Consider the following 25885-nt stretch of genomic DNA (forward strand, 5'->3'; position numbering starts at 1 on the left):
CTTCAAAACACCCTCTTCTGCTCTCTCAACCACGCTCTTTTTATTTCCACACATCTCTCTTACCCTTACGTTACTCACTCGATCAAACCACCTCACACCACACATTTTCCTCAAACATCTCATTTCCAGCACATCCATCCTCCTGCGCACAACTCTATCCATAGCCCACGCCTCGCAACCATACAACATTGTTGGAACCACTATTCCTTCAAACATACCCATTTTTGCTTTCCGAGATAATGTTCTCGACTTCCACACATTCTTCAAGGCCCCCAGAATTTTCGCCCCCTCCCCCACCCTATGATCCACTTCCGCTTCCATGGTTCCATCCGCTGCCAGATCCACTCCCAGATATCTAAAACACTTCACTTCCTCCAGTTTTTCTCCATTCAAACTCACCTCCCAATTGACTTGACCCTCAACCCTACTGTACCTAATAACCTTGCTCTTATGCACATTTACTCTTAACTTTCTTCTTCCACACACTTTACCAAACTCAGTCACCAGCTTCTGCAGTTTCTCACATGAATCAGCCACCAGCGCTGTATCATCAGCGAACAACAACTGACTCACTTCCCAAGCTCTCTCATCCCCAACAGACTTCGTACTTGCCCCTCTTTCCAAAACTCTTGCATTTACCTCCCGAACAACCCCATCCATAAACAAATTAAACAACCATGGAGACATCACACACCCTGCGTGCCGTAGAAGGCGACTAAAAGGGGAGGGAGCCGGGGGCTGGAAATCCTCCCCTCTCATTATTTTTTTAATTTTCCAAAAGAAGGAACAGAGAAAGGGGCCAGGTGAGGATATTGCCTCAAATGCCCAGTCGTCTGTTCTTAACGCTTCCTCGCTAACGCGGGAAATGGCGAATAGTTTGAAATTAAAAAAATAATGAAATTTTTTTTTCTGTGTTTTTGTTCTTTAGTCATCTGTTTGCTGCTTACTGACTTTACATTGGCCTAAATCATAGCAGCAACTACCTGAATTAATTTTCATTTGATCACTTAGTATTGTTTATATTTTTTGATATGTTAGCATCGAACTTGATTTGCCATACTGTGTACTTAAAGCTATTTTCCTGTGTTAGCTGAGAAAACAAGTGTCTTTCTCACAATGAAACCTAAGGCAACTGTTGAATGACATTTCAAGGAAAGAGGGCTTTGACTTTAAAAAAAGAAATATTCTTGTGCTTGTGACAGTTTCGCTTTCATTCTTTACTAGGTTTCGAGCTCCTTACCCCAACAAAAATCTACTCAAAGATTGTACTGACTGCCCTGCAGAGTGGTCTTGTTAAGGCTGCAGCACATATAACTGGTGGTGGACTAACAGAGAATTTACCCCGTGTCCTCCCAGTTAACCTGGCTGCTACACTTCATGCTACCAAATGGCATATTCACCCTGTATTCCACTGGATTGCTGCTCATGGTTGGTCTAGTGGTGACATATGTATGTGACATACTTAATAGTTCAAATGTGAAGTGTAAAGTATTTTCATTTTGTAAAAAGTTACCCATTACCCCATTTCCAATATCTATCATGATTAAAAAAATCCCCCAAGAACCTCTGTGTTTGCAAAACTCCAAGTTTTCATAAAATATAGCTTTTAATATTTTTCTCTTTTGTTACTCTGCATTGAGTGAGCAGTGGTAATGAACAATAATTGTTGTCAATTCAGGTGTGAGTTTGTATTAAGTCAAATACACTTCTTCCTGAAGTACATGATCTAATTGATACTGTGGCATTTGAAATAAAACAGGAGTAAGCACCAGTGAGATGGCCCGTACATTCAACTGTGGTGTGGGACTTGTGTTGGTTGTTGGGGCAGAGAAAGTATCACAAGTAACTCAGATGATTCCAGAAAGCCAGACTTCTATCATAGGATCACTACACAGAAGGCAGGAAGGTAAACATGTGTATTGTTTATCATTGTTCATCTAGTAATTCAAGAAAAACATATAAACATGTGATTAGAACTGAATTGCTTCATCAGTTTCTGCCGATTCAGGATTATGTTCCAAACAGGAGCATGGTAATATTTTTCTTTCGAGCAGGGAGGTCTTTGATGTACTTTTTTCTTTCCCTATGGTGATACAGCCATATCAAAGGCATTTGCACTTGTGGGTGGATCCTGGAAATGTTTTTCATGCTTAAATGATTTTCCTGCCTTTGTGAGGTAACATCAGGATCAAACACACAGCCTCATTTACACACATCCTGCCACCCACAGACATGCCCCATAGACTATTCCATTGTTTACAATAACCACTTCATATAACCTGGTACAACTAATCACCCCCTATATACTTCATCAATCCAGTTCATTCTGTCCTGTGCATGCCTTTTAACCTCCAGAATATTCAGTCTTTTCTACCCAAAACCTCCTATGCTCTTCCCCTCTATCTCCTAGGTCTCCCCCTTCCCCTTGCTCTCTTCACTTATGACATGGAATTCCTCTAAGCCAGTTTTTCTTTGCTGATCCTCTTCACAAATCCTGACTTTCAGCCTACCCTTTTCAGCTCCCTCCGTCAGACTGTGCTTACGTTAGTGCATCTTTCTGTTGCCGTCAGTATTTGCATGATCAACCTGCCATACATTACATCTAGTCTTCAGGCATTTAATTTCCAACGTGTATACCTTCTTCATTTCCTTTCCATTCAGGGACCAGGACTCACAGACATAAGTCACTGTCAGGACTACTTTACCTTCAGAAATGCTAATCTTTACACAGAAAGATACTGATCTCTCCTTCCACACATTCCTTAATGTATTCAGGACCTTAGCCCCCTCTTATACCATTGGCTGTTACATCCATTCTCGTGTTTAAAGCACTCCTTTTTCTACAGGTCCTCCCCATTCAGACTTAATATTACACAGGTATATGTGGGTATGGGGGCCAACAGGCATTAATGGATTATTTATTAATTGAGAGGTGTGCAAAGGAAAGTTTGATGGATGTGAACATGCTGAGGGGTAGTGGGTGGGATTTCTGATCATTTCTTTGTGGAGGTGAGTGTGAAAATTTGTAGTAGTTTTAGGAAATGAGGAAATTAAATGGGTGGGTTGGAAGTAGTGAAAATGAGAACTTGTAAGAATGGCATAGGTAAGAGTGAATAAATGAACCATGGAGAGTGGGTAACGAATGGAAGGTATTTCATAAGAATTATGAGCATTTACATTAAAGGAGGCCATAACAGGATTCCCATAATTCTAAAATCTCCAAACATCTTTTGGCAGGATCTCCTCAGGTTATGATTGAGGAATTAGAGGATGTGCTAAGTGCTGGTGTGGCTTCTATGTTTATCACATGCCCTTTACTGAACACCCCACGCAAGAAGGTTGCAGTCCTCATCTCTGGCTCAGGAACCAACCTTCAGGTCAGTATTGTTTGTAATATGGATAATTTTTACCTCATGTATATTATTTTTGCTCTTATTCTCTTTTACATTGTGTACATCAAGTAAATATTGATTTTAGATGGTGGTTTAAGGCAAATTGTAATAAGCAAAAATTTTGTGCATAGGCATGGTGTGAATTATGGGGAGCATTGCTAATATGCTCATCATACAGTTGTACCACCCATCAAATTTTTTTTAGAAAGGATAACAAAATGATGACTAACTACATTAAACTTAACAGGCATAAAGTCCCTCATCCCAAAACTTGCCACTTGGTGACAGTATTACTACATGCGAAGATCTTGTTACATAAATATTGAAGTTTATATGCAAATTACTGTGTAGCTTACTTTTAGCATTATTAACAAAAGTTAGTGTAGTTTGTTCACTTTGCAAGAGATGTTAGGAGGAAACAAATTCTACTGGATGTGTATTTGTGCTGTTTAAGAGTTTCAGATTTATGAAGAGGATGAATTCTTCCCTGCAAAAATTACTGAACCAGTTGTTGATTCTTATGATTTAAACTACTTTGGCATTCAGTGAGGTTAAGTCCAAAGTTAATAAAAGATGACAGCTGACTTATTAAGAGGGAATTCTGTTATTTAAATGTGTTTTAGTACTTTGTGCAATCTTGTAGTCCAAGTTTACTTAGGCTCTGAGGGAACATTATACCTTCTATATGATTGGTTATCAAAGCTATATCTCTAGATGTTAAGCACTGAGGGAACATTATACCTTCTATATGATTGGTTATCAAAACTATATCTCTAGATGTTAAGCACTGAGGGAACATTATACCTTCTATATGATTGGTTATCAAAGCTACATCTCCAGATGTCCAGTATAAAGTCTAAGTCAATCAATTTCAGATACTATGCAGAGGATAACCATTGGATGATTATATAGAACTTAAGAATATTTAATATCTTATAATGAAATTGCTTTCGATGTGGATGGTTGGGACTGAAAAGGTGCTAGATACAATATTTCTAAGGATTTTAAAGGTTTAGCAGACAGGAAAGTCAAGAAATGCAAGCTGATTTTAACAAAATAGTTAACTAATTCACAACACTCTTATACTAACATAATCATCCATTTTGAAGAAAAGAGTACAAAAAAAATTATCAAACTCCTTCTCTTATTATGCTGAATGTAGTCCAGCTAAGTGTTTGTTTGAACAGTAATACAGTACTCTGTTTTCAAAAAATTATTACCCTTTTAACAAAATGTTTTGTGTAATTTACCCTTACGTATATTTAAAAAAAAATTAAGTATAAAATTGCATCTTTTGGAGCACTTAGTTAAAAAATGCATGAGGAAAGGAGTTGATATATACTATACTAAGATATAGAGAAATACAGCACTGTAATGAATCAGAATACTAGGTGAACATTTAGATTCATAATCCAAATAAATACACTAATACTGTAGCTGGGTAAAGTGTAAAGATAGGCAGATTTGAGTGTAGGATAATTTCCCTCTTTATTCTAGTGCATTATAAACGGATGAATGCAGGCCTTGATTGGAGTCACTTCAGGGTAGAATTGTAATTTTTTCTCCCGGTTTTTCAGTAAGTTATAAATGATGGACATATCAACACCATATTCAACATACATTTTTTCACTGAAGCCTCTTTTATCAAGTTTCTGTATCATTGCTACTTCCTTGAGTACAGTAAGTGTAATGGTAGGGCTGAACATGTCATAAGGTAGTGATATCTTAGAATCCACAGAGAGGGCTCAAGATGTGATTTCTTGTCCAGACAGGAAAGGTGTCAGGCAAAGTCAATGTGTTCAAGTGAACAAGGATGACTGATACAGGCTTCATGGCTAGCTCAAATGATACATGGCTATAGTTGATTATTTAATAATATTCTTTGTTTAATTTGTTTATGGATGGGGTTGTTAGGGAGGTGAATGCAAGAGTTTTGGAAAGAGGGGCAAGTATGAAGTCTGTTGGGGATGAGAGAGCTTGGGAAGTGAGTCAGTTGTTATTCGCTGATGATACAGCGCTGGTGGCTGATTCATGTGAGAAACTGCAGAAGCTGGTGACTGAGTTTGGTAAAGTGTGTGAAAGAAGAAAGTTAAGAGTAAATGTGAATAAGAGCAAGGTTATTAGGTACAGTAGGGTTGAGGGTCAAGTCAATTGGGAGGTGAGTTTGAATGGAGAAAAACTGGAGGAAGTGAAGTGATTTAGATATCTGGGAGTGGATCTGGCAGCGGATGGAACCATGGAAGTGGAAGTGGATCATAGGGTGGGGGAGGGGGCGAAAATTCTGGGAGCCTTGAAGAATGTGTGGAAGTCGAGAACATTATCTCGGAAAGCAAAAATGGGTATGTTTGAAGGAATAGTGGTTCCAACAATGTTGTATGGTTGCGAGGTGTGGACTATGGATAGAGTTATGCGCAGGAGGATGGATGTGCTGGAAATGGGATGTTTGAGGACAATGTGTGGTGTGAGGTGGTTTGATCGAGTAACGTAAGGGTAAGAGAGATGTGTGGAAATAAAAAGAGCGTGGTTGAGAGAGCAGAAGAGGGTGTTTTGAAATGGTTTGGTCACATGGAGAGAATGAGTGAGGAAAGATTGACCAAGAGGATATATGTGTCGGAGGTGGAGGGAACGAGGAGAAGAGGGAGACCAAATTGGAGGTGGAAAGATGGAGTGAAAAAGATTTTGTGTGATCGGGGCCTGAACATGCAGGAGGATGAAAGGAGGGCAAGGAATAGAGTGAATTGGAGCGATGTGGTATACCGGGGTTGATGTGCTGTCAGTGGATTGAATCAAGGCATGTGAAGCGTCTGGGGTAAACCATGGAAAGCTGTGTAGGTATGTATATTTGCGTGTGTGGACGTATGTATATACATGTGTATGGGGGTGGGTTGGGCCATTTCTTTCGTCTGTTTCCTTGCGCTACCTCGCAAATGTGGGAGACAGCGACAGAGCAAAAAAAAAAAAAAAAAAATTCTTTGTATTTGCTGAGTTTCTTTGTATTCATCACTCTTTTATCTTGTTGTTAAATAAATTTTGCTGTAAATTGCATGAACTATAAGTGGTAGGTGTACATACATGTAAATACAAAAACAAGTATGTACATTAGCCAAGTGCCCATGCTGTTATGTTGGCTGACCACAGCTGAATTTGCAGTGAAGAGGCAGTCTCCTGTAAAATTACACAGTATCATTCTCTGTTTTTTGTCAGTTTTTAACTCATATTAATTGTTTCATGCTTTATTACATTTAGCTGTAAATTACATGAAGCTTAATTGTAAAGTTAGGTGAGTTAACTCATTATCACAGTGGCCAGCCACTGCTGATCTTGTTGGAAGAAGCAGTCTCTTCTTGGATTAAGTAACAGAAATCTCTGGTTTTGCTTAGTTTTTCTTGTCTTAATAATTGTTTCATATAGTATTCTAAACATTTTGCTCAAAATTACATGAACCATAAGTGTTATGTGAACATGAACATACATATACATACAAAAATGAGTCTCTATGTCAGGTGCATGTCCATTCTGTGACAATAACCAACCTCAGCTGAACTCGTGAGGGCACTATCTCTTCTTCCATTATGAATTAGTATTCTATACTTGCACAGTTTTTTTTATTTATTATATTTATATTTATTTTGCTTTGTCGCTGTCTCCCGCATTAGCGAGGTAGCGCAAGGAAACAGACGAAAGAATGGCCCAACCCACCCACATATACATGTGTATGTCCACACATGCTGCAAATATACATACCTATACATCTCAACATATACATATATATATACACACACAGACATATACACATGTACATAATTCATACTGTCTGCCCTTATTCATTCCCATCACCACCTCACCACACATGAAATAACAACCCCCTCCCCCCTCATGTGTGCGAGGTAGCACTAGGAAAAGACAACAAAGGCCCCATTCGTTCACACTCAGTCTCTAGCTGTCATGTAATAATGCACCAAAACCACAGCTCCCTTTCCACATCCAGGCCCCACAAAACTTTCCATGGTTTACCCCAGACGCTTCACATGCCCTGGTTCAATTCATTGACAGCACGTCGACCCCAGTATACCACATTGTTCCAATTCACTCTGTTCCTTGCACGCCTTTCACCCTCCTGCATGTTTAGGCCCCGATCACTCAAAATCTTTTTCACTCCATCTTTCCACCTCCAGTTTGGTCTCCCACTTCTCCTCGTTCCCTCCACCTCTGACATATATCTTCTTTGTCAATCTTTCCTCACTCATTCTCTTTATGTGACCAAACCATTTCAAAACACCCTCTTCTGCTCTCTCAACCACACTTTTTATTACCACACATCTCTCTTACCCTTACATTACTTACTCGATCAAACCACCTCACACCACATATTGTCCTCAAACATCTCATTTCCAGCACATCCACCCTCCTGTGCACAACTCTATCCATAGCCCACGTCTCGCAGCCATACAACATTGTTGGAACCGGTATTCCTTCAAACATACCCATTTTTGCTTTCCGAGATAATGTTCTTGACTTCCACACATTCTTCAAGGCTCCCAGAATTTTCACCCCCTCCCCCACCCTATGATTCACTTCCGCTTCCATGGTTCCATCCACTGCCAAATCCACTTCCAGATATCTAAAACACTTCACTTCCTCCAGTTTTTCTCCATTCAAACTTACCTCCCAATTGACTGGACCATCAATCCTACTGTACCTAATAACCTTGCTCTTATTCGCATTTACTCTCAACTTTCTTCTTTCACACACTTTACCAAATTCAGTCACCAGCTTCTGCAGTTTCTCACATGAATCAGCCACCAGCGCTGTATCATCAGCAAACAACAACTGACTCACTTCCCAGGCTTTCTCATCCACAACAGACTGCATACTTGCCCCTCTTTCCAAAACTCTTGCATTCACCTCCCTAACAACCCCATGCATAAACAAATTAAACAACCATGGAGACATCACACACCCCTGCTGGCCGCAAACCTACATTCACTGAGAACCAATCACTTTCCTCTCCTCCTACTCGTACACATGCCTTACATCCTCGATAAAAACTTTTCACTGCTTCTAACAACTTGCCTTCCACACCATATATTCTTAATACCTTCCACAGAGCATCTCTATCAACTCTATCATATGCCTTCTCCAGATCCATAAATGCTACATACAAATCCATTTGCTTTTCTAAGTATTTCTCACATACATTCTTCAAAGCAAACACCTGATCCACACATCCTCTACCACTTCTGAAACCACACTGCTCTTCCTCAATCTTCTGCTTGCCATCATCCATTCCTGGTGCTACAACCTGCTTCAGTGAAGTAGCACCAGGAAAACAGACAAAAAAAGGCCACATTCGTTCACTCTCAAGTCACTAGCTGTCATGTGTAATGCATTGAAACCACAGCTCCCCATCCACATCCAGGCCCCACAAACCTTTCCATGGCTTACCTCTGAAGCAAAGAAAGTCTTTACAGTCAGGCTTATCTCAGCACCTAAACAGGAGCAAGCTGTAGGAATACTGTTATTCCATCCATTTATATGCTTCATGCATCCTTGTTCATTATATTGTAACTGAAATGTGTGACAAGAAAGTTTGAGAAGGTGTTCTTATGGTTTGCAGTCATTTATATTGTACACAACTAGTCCTTCCCATAGTTTGCTTGTCTAACAGTTTAAATTTCTTTCAAACCAAAATTCATTTTGTTATTGTGCTTCAACTGAAATTAAAGCTTCATTTCCCTACAATAAACAGAAACTAAAAGTACTCTCTTCAAGGCTCTTTTCATGAAATTTACTTTAGCATCTGTTGCTATTCTAAATACTATTCATTTACCTTTGATATTTCATGAAAGCTTTTGCCTTCACCCACTGTTTTTGTAGGTTCTGCTGCAGTTACTTAAGTTAGTTTTTAAGATAACTCTACAGATATCGGTGATATACTTGAAGACACTTAACAGTCTGCCAACATTTCAGTTTTTGCTTATTGTTTATATGAAGGAACTAGCATGGATGGAAATGAAATTGCAAAGTATTAACTGCTATAATTTTGATTACCAGTTGATGTACTGTATTTTGAAAGTTAATGTTTTATTTTGCTGAAAGGTGAACATTATTTTTAATGCACCTCATATGATGGAGAGAACACAAGTAACAGATATCAAGATTTTACTGTTGCTCAAACTATTTGGTTCCAGGCACTGGTGGACCACACCCAATCAGGACTTAGTGCAGCTGAAATTGTTTTGGTGATCAGCAATGTTGCAGATGTCAGAGGTCTGCAGAGAGCAAAGGATGCTGGTATTGTCACCAAGGTAAGCCATAATAGCCCTAGCTAATGGCTCTGAGCTCTCACTTTTGGCTCACTGTATAAAATACCTTGTACCCTGGGACTCCAGGATCTCTTTTATGGGGCCTTTACAACACATAGGAGGCCACCATATACACTGGCCAGGACCACAGGTCATGAAATGTGATAAGGTGTGTCTGACATGGGAAGTGTAGGGCAGTATAGGGGTATTGTATGTGTTTGATGTATTCATTAAAGTCATATTTTGGGTATGAAAGGTCCTGTGAAATGTTTAACTGAGGTATATATAATACTAAAGAGATGGATGGCATTCAGAGCACTGACAAGAAAGTATGACTTTATGAAATGGAGTTCAAGATCAGGGAAAGGGGATAGTTGTTTAGCATTTGTTGTGTCATTTCAGTTTGAAGGTACTTTGTCATTGCTGTCTTTACTTTAGGTGGGCTAACTTAAAAGTACAGGTGGCTAGGTTGAACATTTTCTTTTGCCTGAAAGTTGATAGATGGTCATTAAGTGACTCAGGTGGGAAGGGGTAATTGTTGATGCATAGAACTGAATATTGATCATGTTAGAGTGGTATTATATTGAAAGTACTTTTCATTGAAAGTGCTTTTCTTTTGTTTTGCAGGTGTTGAATGGTTGTGGTTATGAAGTTGCTAAGAATTGTTCTGAGTGTTCAGTTTTGTCTAGTTTTTAGTCTTTTATGTTTGCTTTTGAAAAGGAGAGTAGAGGGATAAGATATGAAGGAAACAGCTTTGACATAGATTTTTTTTCAAATTTCTTAAAAAAAAAAAACAATGAACACCTACATTACACTGGATGACTTTATTTGTTTTAAATAGGTTGTTGAGGATTACTTGTTCTAAAATGGCAAATTTTTCAGGTGATTCCACACAAAATCTACAAGAGTCGGCTGGAGTTTGATGAGGCTCTGACTGCAGCACTGAAGTCAGAAGGCATTGAGCTCATATGCTTGGCAGGTTTTATGAGAATCCTGACAGGAGATTTTGTAAGGGCATGGCAGGGGCGACTTCTCAACATACATCCTTCTCTTTTGCCTGCCTTCAAGGGAATGCATGCACAAAGGCAGGCATTACAGGCTGGAGTAACATTGACTGGCTGCACTGTGCACTTCGTTGCCGTAAGTCAAGATATCTTAAGCTAGGATATTCTCATATCTGAAAAGAATTAGAATGTGCAGGTTTTTCATTTTTTGTATTTTGGTTTGTGATTCACTAAATTGATATCTTGGTTCATTCCAAGCTTCTTTAATCAGATTGGGATAGAATGACTTCATGTGTGGCTTTGCATTTTTCTTTTTCTAATCATTTATCAGTCTAGAAATTTTTTCAGTGACATCTCTATATTCAGATAAAACAGCCTCTGGATGAACAGCTTATACTTAGGTTTCTAGGCAGCCAGTGAGTAGTGATTGTTCCGAGTGCACTGCTTTGTTTGGGTTGCTGTTCTGTTACATTTACCCTTTATAGGGTGGATGACTAGGTAGGCCAAGCATAGTTTAGGGTAGAGCAGATAAAGTGGCTCTAGAGGATAGTAAGGGACTCCTCTTATTGTTCTAAACTGGTGATGGTAGGTGTTCTGAGGGCTTTTTGTTTGTTTATGGCCTTGTACTGATGTTTGCAGTATGGGTAGCAAATGTCAAGTGTGTTTCATGTGAGACATAATTTGGTTGGGGTTCTCTTGAGTAGAAGTAGTTGACCATTTAGAGCAAAGGTGTAGGTTTGTTTGTGTCTGATGAGTTTAGAAGAGGATGATGGATTTATGTACCCATGCAGAAATTCTGTTTTGAGAGAAAAGTGTTTCAGTTGCATGCTTATTTTGTCTTGAGAAGTGTCATGGTGCTGTGATGTGATTGTGAGGTCTTCTGAAAATAAGAGGTCTTTCACACTATGGTGTGCAGGTGACAGGAGACTTATCACCATATTGATTGTTTTTTATGCTGCTTACTACACATTCTTAATCAGATAATCTAGCTCTATCTCATTGAAGGTTATCTCCTGTATGTGCACACATTCATTTTACCTCCTGCATTTATCATGTTTTTTGTTCTCCGATTCTGTTGCCAGTAACTAATAGCCATGATAATAGCTGACACACATACTGATTGTGTTGAAATCATTATCCCAGTCAGAATTATTTTTGAATCCTTTGAAAAATTCCTCACACAGTATAAAAAAACATGAGCAAAGCATGGTTAGGAGAGATGTCTTACATGAGCCAGAGTTCTGGACAGATGACCAAAAGATTACCAGAGAAAACAGAATAAAGATTAATATTTATTCTATTTATTATACTTGATTGTCATTTCCCTCATCAGCAAGGTAGCACCAGGAAACAGAAGAAGAATGGCCCATCCACTCATATGCACATATATATACATAAATGCCCATAAACACTCATGTACATACATATACACATACACAGACACATACATATATATACGCATGTACATATTCATACTTGCCTTCATCCATTCGTGGCGCTACCCTGCCCCACAGGAAACAGCATCGCTACCCCCCATTTCAGCAAGATAGCACCAGGAAAGCAAGACAAAAAAGGCCACATTTTTTTCACACTCAGTCTCTAGCTGATATGAGTAATGCACTGAAACCACATCTCCCTGTCCATATCCAGGCTTGACAGATCTTTCCATGGTTTACTCCAGACATTTCACATGCCCTGGTTCAGTCCGTTGACAGCATGTCAACCCCAGTATACCACATCGTTCCAATTCACTCTATTCCTTAAATGACTCTCACCCTCCTGTACGTTCAAGCCCCGATCGCACATAATATTTTTCACTCCATCCTTCCACCTCCAATTTGGTCTCCTGCTCCTCCTTGTTCCCTCCACCTTTGACACATATATCCTCTTTGTCAGTCTTTCCTCACTTATTCTCTCCATATGTCCAAACCATTTTAAAACACCCTCTTCTGCTCTCTCAACCACATTCTTTTTATTTCCACACATCTCTCTTACCCTTTCGTTACTTAGTGAATCAAACCACCTCACACCACATATTGTCCTCAAACATTTCGTCTCCAACACATCCACCCTTCTTCTTACAACCCTATCTATAGCCTGTTGTTGGAACAACTATTCCTTCAAACATACCCAGTTTTGTTCTCCAAGATAACGCTCTCTCTTTCCAACACATTCTTCATCACTCCCAGAACCTTCGCCCCCTCCCCAACTCTGTGGCTCACTTCTGCTTCCATGGTTCCATTTGCTGCCAAGTCCACTCCCAGATTTCTAAAACACTTCACTTCCTCCAATTTTTCTCCATTCAAACTTACATCCCAATAAACTTGTCCCTCAACCCTACTGAACCTAATAACCTTGCTCTTATTCACATTTACTCTCAACTTTCTCCTTTCATGCACTTTTCCAAAATCAGTCACCATCTTGTGCAGATTCTCATTCTGATCAGTCACTAGAGCTGTATCATTGGCAAACAACAACTGAGTCACTTCCCAGGCCCTCTCATCCCCAACAGACTTCATAATTGCCCCTCTTTCCAAAACTCTTGCATTTACCTCCCTAACCACCCCATCCATAAACCAATTATACAACCATGGGAATGTCACACACCCCTGCTGCAGATCAACACTCACTGGAAATAATCATTTGCCTCTCTTCTTACTCATACACATTCTTTTCACTGCTTCTAGCAACTTACCTCCCAAGCCATATACTCCCAAGATCTTCCACAGAGTAGCATATACACATATATATACATGCTTTCACATATATATATTTTTATTATTATACTTAGCCGTTGTTTCCTGCATCAGGGAGGTAGTGTAAGGAAACAGATGAAGAATGGCCCAATCACTTATTTTATTATTATTTATTATTCATTTTACTTTGTCGCTGTCTCCCGCGTTAGTGAGGTAGCGCAAGGAAACAGATGAAAGAATGGCCCAACCCACCCACATACACGTCCACACACACAAATATACATACCTATACATCTCAACATATGCATATATATACACACACAGACATATACATATATACACATGTACATAATTCATACTGTCTGCTTTTATTCATTTCCATCGCCACCTCGTCACACATGAAATAACAACCCCCTCCCCCCTCATGTGTGCAAGGTAGCGCTAGGAAAAGACAACAAAGGCCCCATTCGTTCACACTCAGTCTCTAGCTGTCATGTAATAATGCAATGAAACCACAGCTCCCTTTCCGCATCCAGGTCCCACAGAACTCTCCATGGTTTACCCCAGATGCTTCACATCCTTTATTTCAATCCATTGACAGCACATCGACCCCGGTATACCACATCGATCCAATTCACTCTATTCCTTGCACACCTTTCACCCTCCTGCATGTTCAGGCCCTGATCACTCAAAATCTTTTTCACTTCATCTTTCCACCTCCAATTTGGTCTCACACTTCTCCTCGTTCCCTCCACCTCTGACACATATATCCTCTTGGTCAATCTTTCCTCACTCATTCTCTCCATGTGACCAAACCATTTCAAAACACCCTCTTCTGCTCTCCATATGTCCTCTCAACCACACTCTTTTTATTACCACACATCTCTCTTACCCTTTTTTTTTTTTTTTTTTTTTTTTTTTTTTTTTTTTTTTTATACTTTGTCGCTGTCTCCCGCGTTTGCGAGGTAGCGCAAGGAAACAGACGAAAGAAATGGCCCAACCCCCCCCATACACATGTACATACGTCCACACACGCAAATATACATACCTACACAGCTTTCCATGGTTTACCCCAGACGCTTCACATGCCTTGATTCAATCCACTGACAGCACGTCAACCCCTGTATACCACATCGCTCCAATTCACTCTATTCCTTGCCCTCCTTTCACCCTCCTGCATGTTCAGGCCCCGATCACACAAAATCTTTTTCACTCCATCTTTCCACCTCCAATTTGGTCTCCCTCTTCTCCTCGTTCCCTCCACCTCCGACACATATATCCTCTTGGTCAATCTTTCCTCACTCATTCTCTCCATGTGCCCAAACCATTTCAAAACACCCTCTTCTGCTCTCTCAACCACGCTCTTTTTATTTCCACACATCTCTCTTACCCTTACGTTACTCACTCGCTCAAACCACCTCACACCACACATTGTCCTCAAACATCTCATTTCCAGCACATCCATCCTCCTGCGCACATCTCTATCCATAGCCCACGCCTCGCAACCATACAACATTGTTGGAACCACTATTCCTTCAAACATACCCATTTTTGCTTTCCGAGATAATGTTCTCGACTTCCACACATTTTTCAAAGCTCCCAAAATTTTCGCCCCCCTCCCCCACCCTATGATCCACTTCCGCTTCCATGGTTCCATCCGCTGACAGATCCACTCCCAGATATCTAAAACACTTCACTTCCTCCAGTTTTTCTCCATTCAAACTCACCTCCCAATTGACTTGACCCTCACCCCTACTGTACCTAATAACCTTGCTCTTATTCACATTTACTCTTAACTTTCTTCTTCCACACACTTTACCAAACTCAGTCACCAGCTTCTGCAGTTTCTCACATGAATCAGCCACCAGCGCTGTATCATCAGCGAACAACAACTGACTCACTTCCCAAGCTCTCTCATCCCCAACAGACTTCATACTTGCCCCTCTTTCCAGGACTCTTGCATAACTCCCTAACAACCCCATCCATAAACAAATTAAACAACCATGGAGACATCACACACCCCTGCCGCAAACCTACATTCACTGAGAACCAATCACTTTCCTCTCTTCCTACACATACACATGCCTTACATCCTCTATAAAAACTTTTCACTGCTTCTAACAACTTGCCTCCCACACCATATATTCTTAATACCTTCCACAGAGCATCTCTATCAACTCTATCATATGCCTTCTCCAGATCCATAAATGCTACATACAAATCCATTTGCTTTTCTAAGTATTTCTCACATGCATTCTTCAAAGCAAACACCTGATCCACACATCCTCTACCACTTCTGAAACCACACTGCTATTCCCCAGTCTGATGCTCTGTACATGCCTTCACCCTCTCAATCAATACCCTCCCATTTAATTGCCCAGGAATACTCAACAAACTTATGCCTCTGTAATTTGAGCACTCACCTTTGTCCCCTTTGCCATTGTACAATGGCACTATGCAAGCATTCCGCCAATCCTAAGGCACCTCACCATGAATCATACATACATTAAATAACCTTACCAACCAGTCAACAATACAGTCACCCCCTTTTTTAATAAATTCCACTGCAATACCATCCAAACCCGCTGCCTTGCTGGCTTTCATCTTCCGCAAAGCTTTTATTACCTCTTCTCTGTTTACCAAATCATTTTCCCTAACCCTCTTACGTATATACACACATATAATTTGAAGGTTTGTTAAATGTGTTTGATGATAGAGTGGGAGATATAGGGTGTTTTGGTTGAGGTGGTGTGCGAAGTGAGAGGGTCTGGGAGAATGATTTGGTAGAGAAGAGGTAGTGAAAGCTTTGCAGAAGATGAAAGCCGGCAAGGTGGCGGGTTTGGATGGTATTGCTGTGGAATTTATTAAAAAAGGGGTGACTGTTGTTGTTGATTGGTTGGTGAGGATATTCAATTTATGTATGGTTCATGGTGAAGTGCCTGAGGATTGGCAGAATGCATGTATTGTGCCATTGTACAAAGGCAAAGGGGATAGAGGCGAGTGTTCAAATTACAGAGGTATAAGTTTGTTGAGTATTCCTGGGAAATTGTATGGGAAGGTATTGCTTGAGAGGGTCAAGATATGTACAGAGCATCAGATTGGGGAGGAGCAGTGTGGTGTCAGAAGTGGTAGAGGATGTGTGGATCAGGTGTTTGCTTCGAAGAATGTATGTGAGAAATACTTAGAAAAGCAGATGGATTTGTATGTAGCATTTGTGGATCTAGAGAAGACATATGATAAGAATTGACTGAGATGCTCTGTAGAAGGTATTAAGAGTATATGGTGTGGGAGGTAAGTTGCATGTGTACGAGTAGGAAAAGAGGAAAGTGATTGGTTCCCAGCAAATGCCAGTTTGCGGCAGGGGTGCATGATGTCTCCATGGTTGTTTAATTTGTTTATGGATGGGGTTGTTAGGGAGGTGAATGTAAGAGTTTTGGAGAGAGGGGCAAGTATGCAGTCTGTTGGGGATGAGAGGGCTTGGGAAGTGAGTCAGTTGTTGTTTGCTGATGATACAGCGCTGTTGGCTAATTCCGGTGAGAAACTGCATAAGTTGGTGACTGAGTTTGGTAAAGTGTGTGAAAGAAGAAAGCTGAGAGTAAATGATGTGAATGAGAGCAAGGTTATTAGGGTCAGTGGGGTTGAGGGACAAGTAAATTGGGAGGGAAGTTTGAATGGAGAAAAACTGGAGGAAGTGAAGTGTTTTAGATATCTGGAGTGGATTTGGCAGTGGATGGAACAATGTAAGCGGAAGTGAGTCACAGGGTGGGGGAGGGGGTGAAGGTTCTGGGAGCGTTGAAGAATGTGTGGAAGGCAAGAACATTATCTGAGAAAGCAAAAATGGGTATGTTTGAAGAAATAGTGGTTCCAACAATGTCATATGGTTGTGAGGCATGGGCGATAGATATGGTTGTGTGGAGGAGGGTGGATGTGTTGGAAATGAGATGTTTGAGGACAATATGTGGTGTGAGGTGGTTTGATTAAGTAATGAAAGGGTAAGAGAGATGTGTGGTAATGAAAAGCGTGGTTGAGAGAGCAGAAGAGGGTGTATTGAAATGGTTTGGTCACATGGAAAGAATGACTGAGGAAAGATTGACAAGAGGTGTCAGAGGTGGAGGGAATGAGGAGAAGTGGGAGACCAAATTGGAGGTGGAAGGATGGAGTGAAAAAGATTTTCACTGCTTCTAGCAACTTGCCTCCCACACCATATACTCTTAAAACCTTCCACAAAGCATCTCTGTCAACCTATCATTTGCCTTTTCCTGATCCATAAATGCTACATACACAGCCTTCTGTTTTTCCAAGTATTTCATACATTTTTCAAAGCAAACTCCTGATCCACACACCCTCTACCACTTCTGAAACCACACTGCTCTTCCCTAATCTGTTGCTCTGTACATGCCTTTACCTTCTCAGTCAATACCCTCCCATATAATTTCCCAGGAATACTCCAACAAACTTATGCCTCTGTAATTAGAACACTCACCTTTATCCCCTTTGCCTCTGTACAATGGCAGTATGCATGCATTCTACCAATCCTCAGGCATTTCACCTTGATCCATACATACACTGAATATCCTTACCAGCCAATCAACAAAACATTCTCCCCCTTTTTTAATAAATTCCACTGAAATACCATCCAAACCCGCCACCTTGCGGCTTTCATCTTCCGCAAAGCTTTCACTACCTCTTATCTGTTTACCAAACCATTCTCCCTGACCCTCTCACTTCGCAAACCACTCCAACCAAAACACCCTATATCTGCCACTCTAACAGCAAACACATTCAACAAACCTTCAAAATACTCACTCCATCTCCTCACTTCACTACTTGTTATTACCTCCCCATTTACCCCCTTCCCTAATGATCCATTTGTTTTCTTGTCTTACACAGGTTATTTACCTCCTTCCAAAACATCTTTTTATTCTCCTTAAAATTTAATGATACTCTCTCACCCCAACTCTCATTTGCCCTCTTTTTCACCTCTTGCACCTTTTTATTGACCTCCTGCCTTTCTTTTAAACATCTCCTAGTCATTTGCACTACTTCCCTGCAAGAATCATTCAAATTCCTCTCTCTTTTCTTTCACTAACAACCTTACTTCTTCATCCCACCACTCACTACCCTTTCTAATCTCCCCACCTCCCATCTTTCTCATGCCACATGCATCGTTTGTGCAAGCCATCACTGCTTCCTTAAATACGTCCCATTCCTCCCCCACTCCCCTCATGTCATTTGCTCTAACCTTTTGCCATTCTACACTCAGTCTCTCCTGGTACTTCCTCACACAAGTCTCCTCTCCAAGCTCACTTACTCTCACCACTCTCTTCACCCCAACATTCTCTCTTCTTTTCTGGAAACCTTTACAAATCTTCACCATTGCCTCCACAAGATAGTGATCAGACATTCCTCTTAGCACATTATCATCCACAAGTCTCTCTTTTACATGCCTATCAATTAACACATAATCCAATAATGCTTTTTACCATCTCTCCTACTCACATACATATACTTACATATATATCTCTTTTTAACTAGGTATTCCCAATCACCAGGCCTGTTTCAGCACACAGATCCACAAGCTCTTCACCATTTCCATTTACAACACTGAACACCCCATGTACACCAATTATACCCTCAACTGTTGCATTACTCACCTTTGCATTTAAATCACCCATCACTATAACCCAGTTTCGTGCATCAAAGCTACAAACACACTCACTCAGCTGCTCCCAAAACACTTGCCTCTCATGATCTTTCCTTTCGTGACCAGGTGCATAGGCACCAATAATCACCCATCTTTCTCCATCCACATCCACTTTCAGTTTTACCCACGTCAGTCTAGAATTTACTTTCTTACAATCTGTCACATACTCCCACAACTCCTGCTTCAGGAGTAGTGCTACTCCTTCCTTTGCTCTTCTCCTTTCACCAACCCTTGACTTTACTCTCAAGACATTCTCAAACCACTCTTCCCCTTTATCTTTGAGCTTCGTTTCACTCAGAGCCAAAACATCCAGGTTCCTTTCCTCAAACATACTACCTATCTCTCCTTTCCTCTTGTCTTGGTTACATCTACACACATTCAGACACCCCAATCTGAGCCTTCAAGGAGGATGAGCACTCCCGGCTTGACTCCTTCTTTTGTTTCCCCTTTTAGAAATTTAAACATATATGAACACCCATTCATACACATATACCTATCAACATATCCATATATACACATGTACATATTCATGCTTGCCTTCATCTAGATTATCACTCTAGATGCAATTATGAACCTCTGCAGGAAGAAGTAGATGGGGGAGCCATTATAACACAGGAAGCTGTGCCAGTCTTACCTGGAGATACTGAAGACATTTTAGCAGAGCGCATCAAAACAGCTGAGCACAAAGCTTTCCCCAGGTTAGTTATGCAGTTACTTGATGATAATTACTGTATGTAATAAACCTATTGCTTGTCAAATCAGTCAAGTATCTATGTGTCATTGCTTTACAGGGGTGAATCAAATGCACACGTCTGTATATCTTATTTCTTGCACACTATTGGTGCTGTTAAAGTATTCACTTAACACACTATGCTGGGTACTCATGCATGACTCTCATCTCCATTCACCCTTATATACAGAGTTTCTACATTGCTTGTGATAAATTCATTCTCTTAACACCATTATCTACACTACTCATAACCTTTATAGCTTGTCTCCTTTCATTCCATCAAATAACTATCTTCATTTATCTCTTGCATCCCAACTAACCTCTTATCTACCATAGATTTTCAAAGTTATATTGTACTAACTGTAACAAGCTTTTATGTATGCTCACTGATAATGTCTTTGTTACACTACAGACTACTTTGTTAGTAAATGTTCCTCCTTGCCAGTCTGTAAGTTTGGGACCTCAGTACAGCAAAATCAGTTTCTTTAAAAGAATGCAAGATTTAATGCACTTGACCATGTATTTACAAGGGATAGATCAAGTGCCTACAGCCTCTCATTTCACTTATTCATCTTCACCCTTTACTCAGTGTGCTGAAATAAAACAATTGTTTCAAAGCCAAGTACTAAGTACTATTAGCTAAACCTTCCATTTTCCTTCTGATCCAGTTTGATATCCCAGGATATGACCCTAAAATCTTATCAAGTACAGAAACTTGGTAGATGTTATTTTTGTATTTGAACAAGTTGAAGTACAGCATCACTAAATTATTGCAGTCACAAGGAATTCTATGGAATTGCAGTAAGACAGTAAATAATTGCACATGTAGACCATAAAGTTACTGTATACCTTAAACTGATATAACATTACTCAAGAAATACATTCTATGTGATCATTCAAAGGTAAGTTTATGAGTTACCAGGAAAACTGCATATTCTCCATCAATATTATGCTTATCACTAAAGTAATAATTAGAAAATAGTTTATCCATGAACTGTTCTATTGTCCTCATCACTGATGAGAGATTATACGTATAGCTATGGGGATTTGTTCTTCCCCAGCCTCATTTTACTGGCTTCTTATTTTATTTCAGTATACCTTCACATGCTATTTCTGTGTGGCGGGATAGCAACAGGAATTGATGAAGGCAAGCATGAATATGTACATGTGTATGTATGTAAGTTGCTTAAAGCAGTGAAAAGTTTTTATCAAGGATGTAAGGCATGTGTACTAGTAGGAAGAGAGGAAAGTGATTGGTTCCCAGTGAATGTTGGTTTGTGGCAGAGGTGTGTGCAGTCTCCATGGTTGTTCAATTTGTTTATGGATGGGGTTGTGAGGGAGGTGAATGCAAGAGTTTTGGAGAGAGGGGCAAGTATGCAGTCTGTTGTGGATGAGAGGGCTTGGGAAGTGAGTCATTTGTTGTTTGTTGATGATATAGTGCTGGTGGCTGATTCCAGTGAGAAACTGCAGAAGTTGGTGACTGAGTTTGGTAGAGTGTGAAAGAAGAAAGCTGAGAGTAAATGTGAATAAGAGCAAGGTTATTGGGTTCAGTAGGGTTGAGGGACAAGTAAATTGGGAGGTAAGTTTGAATGATCCCTGGGGATAGGGGAGAAAGAATACTTCCCACGCATTCCTCATGTGTCGTAGAAGGCGACTAAAGGGGACAGGAGCGGGGGGCTAGAAACCCTCCCCTCCTTGTATTTTATTTTAACTTTCTAAAAGGGGAAACAGAAGGAGTCACGCGGGGAGTGCTCATCCTCCTCGAAGGCTCAGATTGGGGTGTCTAAATGTGTGTGGATGTAACCAAGATGAGAAAAAAGGAGAGATAGGTAGTATGTTTGAGAAAAGGAACCTGGATGTTTTGGCTCTGAGTGAAACGAAGCTCAAGGGTAAAGGGGAAGAGTGGTTTGGGAATGTCTTGGGAGTAAAGTCAGGGGTTAGTGAGAGGACAAGAGCAAGGGAAGCAGTAGCACTACTCCAGAAACAGGAGTGGTGGGAGTATATGTGAAAGAGTGTAAGAAAGTAAACTCTAGATTGATATGAGTAAAACTGAAAGTTGATGGAGAGAGATTGGTGATTATTGGTGCATATGCACCTGGGCATGAGAAGAAAGATCATGAGAGGCAAGTGTTTTGGGAGCAGCTGAATGAGTATGTTAGTGGTTTTGATGCACGAGACCGGGTTATAGTGATGGGTGATTTGAATGCAAAGGTGAGTAATGTGGCAGTTGAGGGAATAATTGGTATACATGGGGTGTTCAGTGTTGTAAATGGAAATGGTGAAGAGCTTGTGGGTTTATGTGCTGAAAAAGGACTGGTGATTGGGAATACCTGGTTTAAAAAGAGATATACCTAAGTATATGTATGTGAGTAGGATGGGAATACCTGGTTTAAAAAGAGATATGCTTATCTTTTGGTATCATGTACCTTTCAAAATGTAATGAATTTTTTTTGTTATACTGATTTTTTTTTTTTTTTTTTTTGCAAATCTCTTCAGATGTATCTTACCATTTCATGAATCCAAAAGTATTGTTTCACCTGCAAAAACAATGAAAATAGGGAGGGGGAGAAAAGAAATGATGTCTGGCTGAGTCTCCCGGGCTGCCAGCATGGGAGGCCTCTGCCTGATGCCTATAGTTGAGACTCTGCACCCGAAAGCATAAAATGAGTTGTGAACGTGGCTTAAACTTGGGACATATTACTCTGAAGACATATTAATAATAGTGAGACTCATGGATGGTGGTTGTAGTGTATCCATGCTTTGATTATTTGTAATACTTGTAACATACCAGTAAATGAAAAAAACTGCCATTGTATAAGTTGTAACTATAGCATTAATTTTGAATTTATCAGCAAATGTGAGATTAGACTCTAGATTATTTGTGTGATACTGTACAGCCTAGTTGGTTGTTTCATCTCTGTGAAATTCTTTGTATATTCCTACATTTATATTTTCATATATATATATATATATATATATATATATATATATATATATATATATATATATATATATAAGACAAGGGAGCAAATGGGAACTTCAGTGAAGGGCGCAAATGGGGAGGTGATAACAAGTAGTGGTGATGTGAGAAGGAGATGGAGTGAGTATTTTGAAGGTTTGTTGAATGTGTTTGATGATAGAGTGGCAGATATAGGGTGTTTTGGTCGAGGTGGTGTGCAAAGTGAGAGGGTTAGGGAAAATGATTTGGTAAACAGAGAAGAGGTAGTGAAAGCTTTGCGGAAGATGAAAGCCGGCAAGGCAGCAGGTTTGGATGGTATTGCAGTGGAATTTATTAAAAAAGGGGGTGACTGTATTGTTGACTGGTTGGTAAGGTTATTTAATGTATGTATGACTCATGGTGAGGTGCCTGAGGATTGGCGGAATGCGTGCATAGTGCCATTGTACAAAGGCAAAGGGGATAAGGGTGAGTGCTCAAATTACAGAGGTATAAGTTTGTTGAGTATTCCTGGTAAATTATATGGGAGGGTATTGATTGAGAGGGTGAAGGCATGTACAGAGCATCAGATTGGGGAAGAGCAGTGTGGTTTCAGAAGTGGTAGAGGATGTGTGGATCAGGTGTTTGCTTTGAAGAATGTATGTGAGAAATACTTAGAAAAGCAAATGGATTTGTATGTAGCATTTATGGATCTGGAGAAGGCATATGATAGAGTTGATAGAGATGCTCTGTGGAAGGTATTAAGAATATATGGTGTGGGAGGAAAGTTGTTAGAAGCAGTGAAAAGTTTTTATCGAGGATGTAAGGCATGTGTACGTGTGGGAAGAGAGGAAAGTGATTGGTTCTCAGTGAATGTAGGTTTGCGGCAGGGGTGTGTGATGTCTCCATGGTTGTTTGATTTGTTTATGGATGGGGTTGTTAGGGAGGTAAATGCAAGAGTTTTGGAAAGAGGGGCAAGTATGAAGTCTGTTGGGGATGAGAGAGCTTGGGAAGTGAGTCAGTTGTTGTTCGCTGATGATACAGCGCTGGTGGCTGATTCATGTGAGAAACTGCAGAAGCTGGTGACTGAGTTTGGAAAAGTGTGTGGAAGAAGAAAGTTAAGAGTAAATGTGAATAAGAGCAAGGTTATTAGGTACAGTAGGGTTGAGGGTCAAGTCAATTGGGAGGTGAGTTTGAATGGAGAAAAACTGGAGGAAGTGAAGTGTTTTAGATATCTGGGAGTGGATCTGGCAGCGGATGGAACCATGGAAGCGGAAGTGGATCATAGGGTGGGGGAGGGGGCGAAAATTCTGGGGGCCTTGAAGAATGTGTGGAAGTCGAGAACATTATCTCGGAAAGCAAAAATGGGTATGTTTGAAGGAATAGTGGTTCCAACAATGTTGTATGGTTGCGAGGCGTGGGCTATGGATAGAGTTGTGCGCAGGAGGATGGATGTGCTGGAAATGAGATGTTTGAGGACAATGTGTGGTGTGAGGTGGTTTGATCGAGTGAGTAACGTAAGGGTAAGAGAGATGTGTGGAAATAAAAAGAGCGTGGTTGAGAGAGCAGAAGAGGGTGTTTTGAAGTGGTTTGGGCACATGGAGAGAATGAGTGAGGAAAGATTGACCAAGAGGATATATGTGTCGGAGGTGGAGGGAACGAGGAGAAGAGGGAGACCAAATTGGAGGTGGAAAGATGGAGTGAAAAAGATTTTGTGTGATCGGGGCCTGAACATGCAGGAGGGTGAAAGGAGGGCAAGGAATAGAGTGAATTGGAGCGATGTGGTATACCGGGGTTGACGTGCTGTCAGTGGATTGAATCAAGGCATGTGAAGCGTCTGGGGTAAACCATGGAAAGCTGTGTAGGTATGTATATTTGCGTGTGTGGATGTATGTATATACATGTGTATGGGGGGGGGGTTGGGCCATTTCTTTCGTCTGTTTCCTTGCGCTACCTCGCAAACGCGGGAGACAGCGACAAAGTATATAAAAAAAAAAATATATATATATATATATATATTATCCCTGGGGATAGGGGATTAAGAATACTTCCCACGTATTCCCTGCGTGTCGTAGAAGGCGACTAAAAGGGGAGGGAGCGGGGGGCTGGAAATCCTCCCCTCTCGTTTTTTTTTTTTTTTTTTTTTTTTTTTTTAATTTTCCAAAAGAAGGAACAGAGAATTGGGCCAGGTGAGGGTATTCCCTCAAAGGCCCAGTCCTCTGTTCTTAATGCTACCTCGCTAACGCGGGAAATGGCGAATAGTTTAAAAGAAAAGAAAGAAAGAAAGAATACCTAAGTATATGTATGTGAGTAGGAAAGATGGCCAGAGAGCGTTATTGGATTACGTTAATTGATAGGCGCGTGAAAGAGAGACTTTTGGATGTTAATGTGCTGAGAGGTGCAACTGGAGGGATGTCTGATCATTATCTTGTAGAGGCGAAGGTGAAGATTTGTAGAGGTTTTCTGAAAAGAAGAGAGAATGTTGGGGTGAAGAGAGTGGTGAGAGTAAGTGAGCTTGGGAAGGAAACTTGTGTGAGGAAGTACCAGGAGAGACTGAGTACAGAATGGAAAAAGGTGAGAACAAAGGAGGTAAGGGGAGTGGGGGAGGAATGGGATGTATTCAGGGAAACAGTGATGGCTTGCGCAAAAGATGCTTGTGGCATGAGAAGCGTGGGAGGTGGGCAGATTAGAAAGGGTAGTGAGTGGTGGGATGAAGAAGTAAGATTATTAGTGAAAGAGAAGAGAGAGGCATATGGATGATTTTTTCAGGGAAATGATGCAAATGAGTGGGAGATGTATAAAAGAAAGAGGCAGGAGGTCAAGAGAAAGGTGCAAGGTGAAAAAGAGGGCAAATGAGAGTTGGGGTGAGAGAGTACATTAAATTTTAGGGAGAATAAAAAGATGCTTTGGAAGGAGGTAAATAAAGTGCATAAGACAAGGGAGCAAATGGGAACTTCAGTGAAGGGGGCTAATGGGGAGGTGATAACAAGTAGTGGTGATGTGAGGAAATGGAGTGAGTATTTTGAAGGTTTGTTGAATGTGTTTGATATCAAGATAGAGTGGCAGATGTAGGGTGTTTTGGTCGAGGTGGTGTGCGAAGTGAGAGGGTTAGGGAAAAT

The 25885-nt window shown here is 40.5% G+C and overlaps 1 protein-coding gene across 2 annotated transcripts in view; it reads left to right on the top strand.

Moving 5' to 3' along the window:
- The window catches only part of Gart (trifunctional purine biosynthetic protein adenosine-3 Gart), a 100225-nt gene that overhangs the window by 70800 nt on the left and 3540 nt on the right, over positions 1-25885 (top strand). For both annotated transcript variants that reach the window (XM_071669274.1, XM_071669273.1), the window contains 6 exons: positions 1225-1428; positions 1760-1906; positions 3238-3377; positions 9584-9700; positions 10580-10837; positions 19684-19799. In XM_071669274.1, coding sequence (XP_071525375.1) covers positions 1225-1428; positions 1760-1906; positions 3238-3377; positions 9584-9700; positions 10580-10837; positions 19684-19799 — 982 coding nt within the window. The remainder of the gene's footprint in view (positions 1-1224; positions 1429-1759; positions 1907-3237; positions 3378-9583; positions 9701-10579; positions 10838-19683; positions 19800-25885) is intronic.

This window comes from Panulirus ornatus, chromosome 14 (assembly GCF_036320965.1).
Source record: "Panulirus ornatus isolate Po-2019 chromosome 14, ASM3632096v1, whole genome shotgun sequence".
Lineage (NCBI taxonomy): Eukaryota > Metazoa > Arthropoda > Malacostraca > Decapoda > Palinuridae > Panulirus > Panulirus ornatus.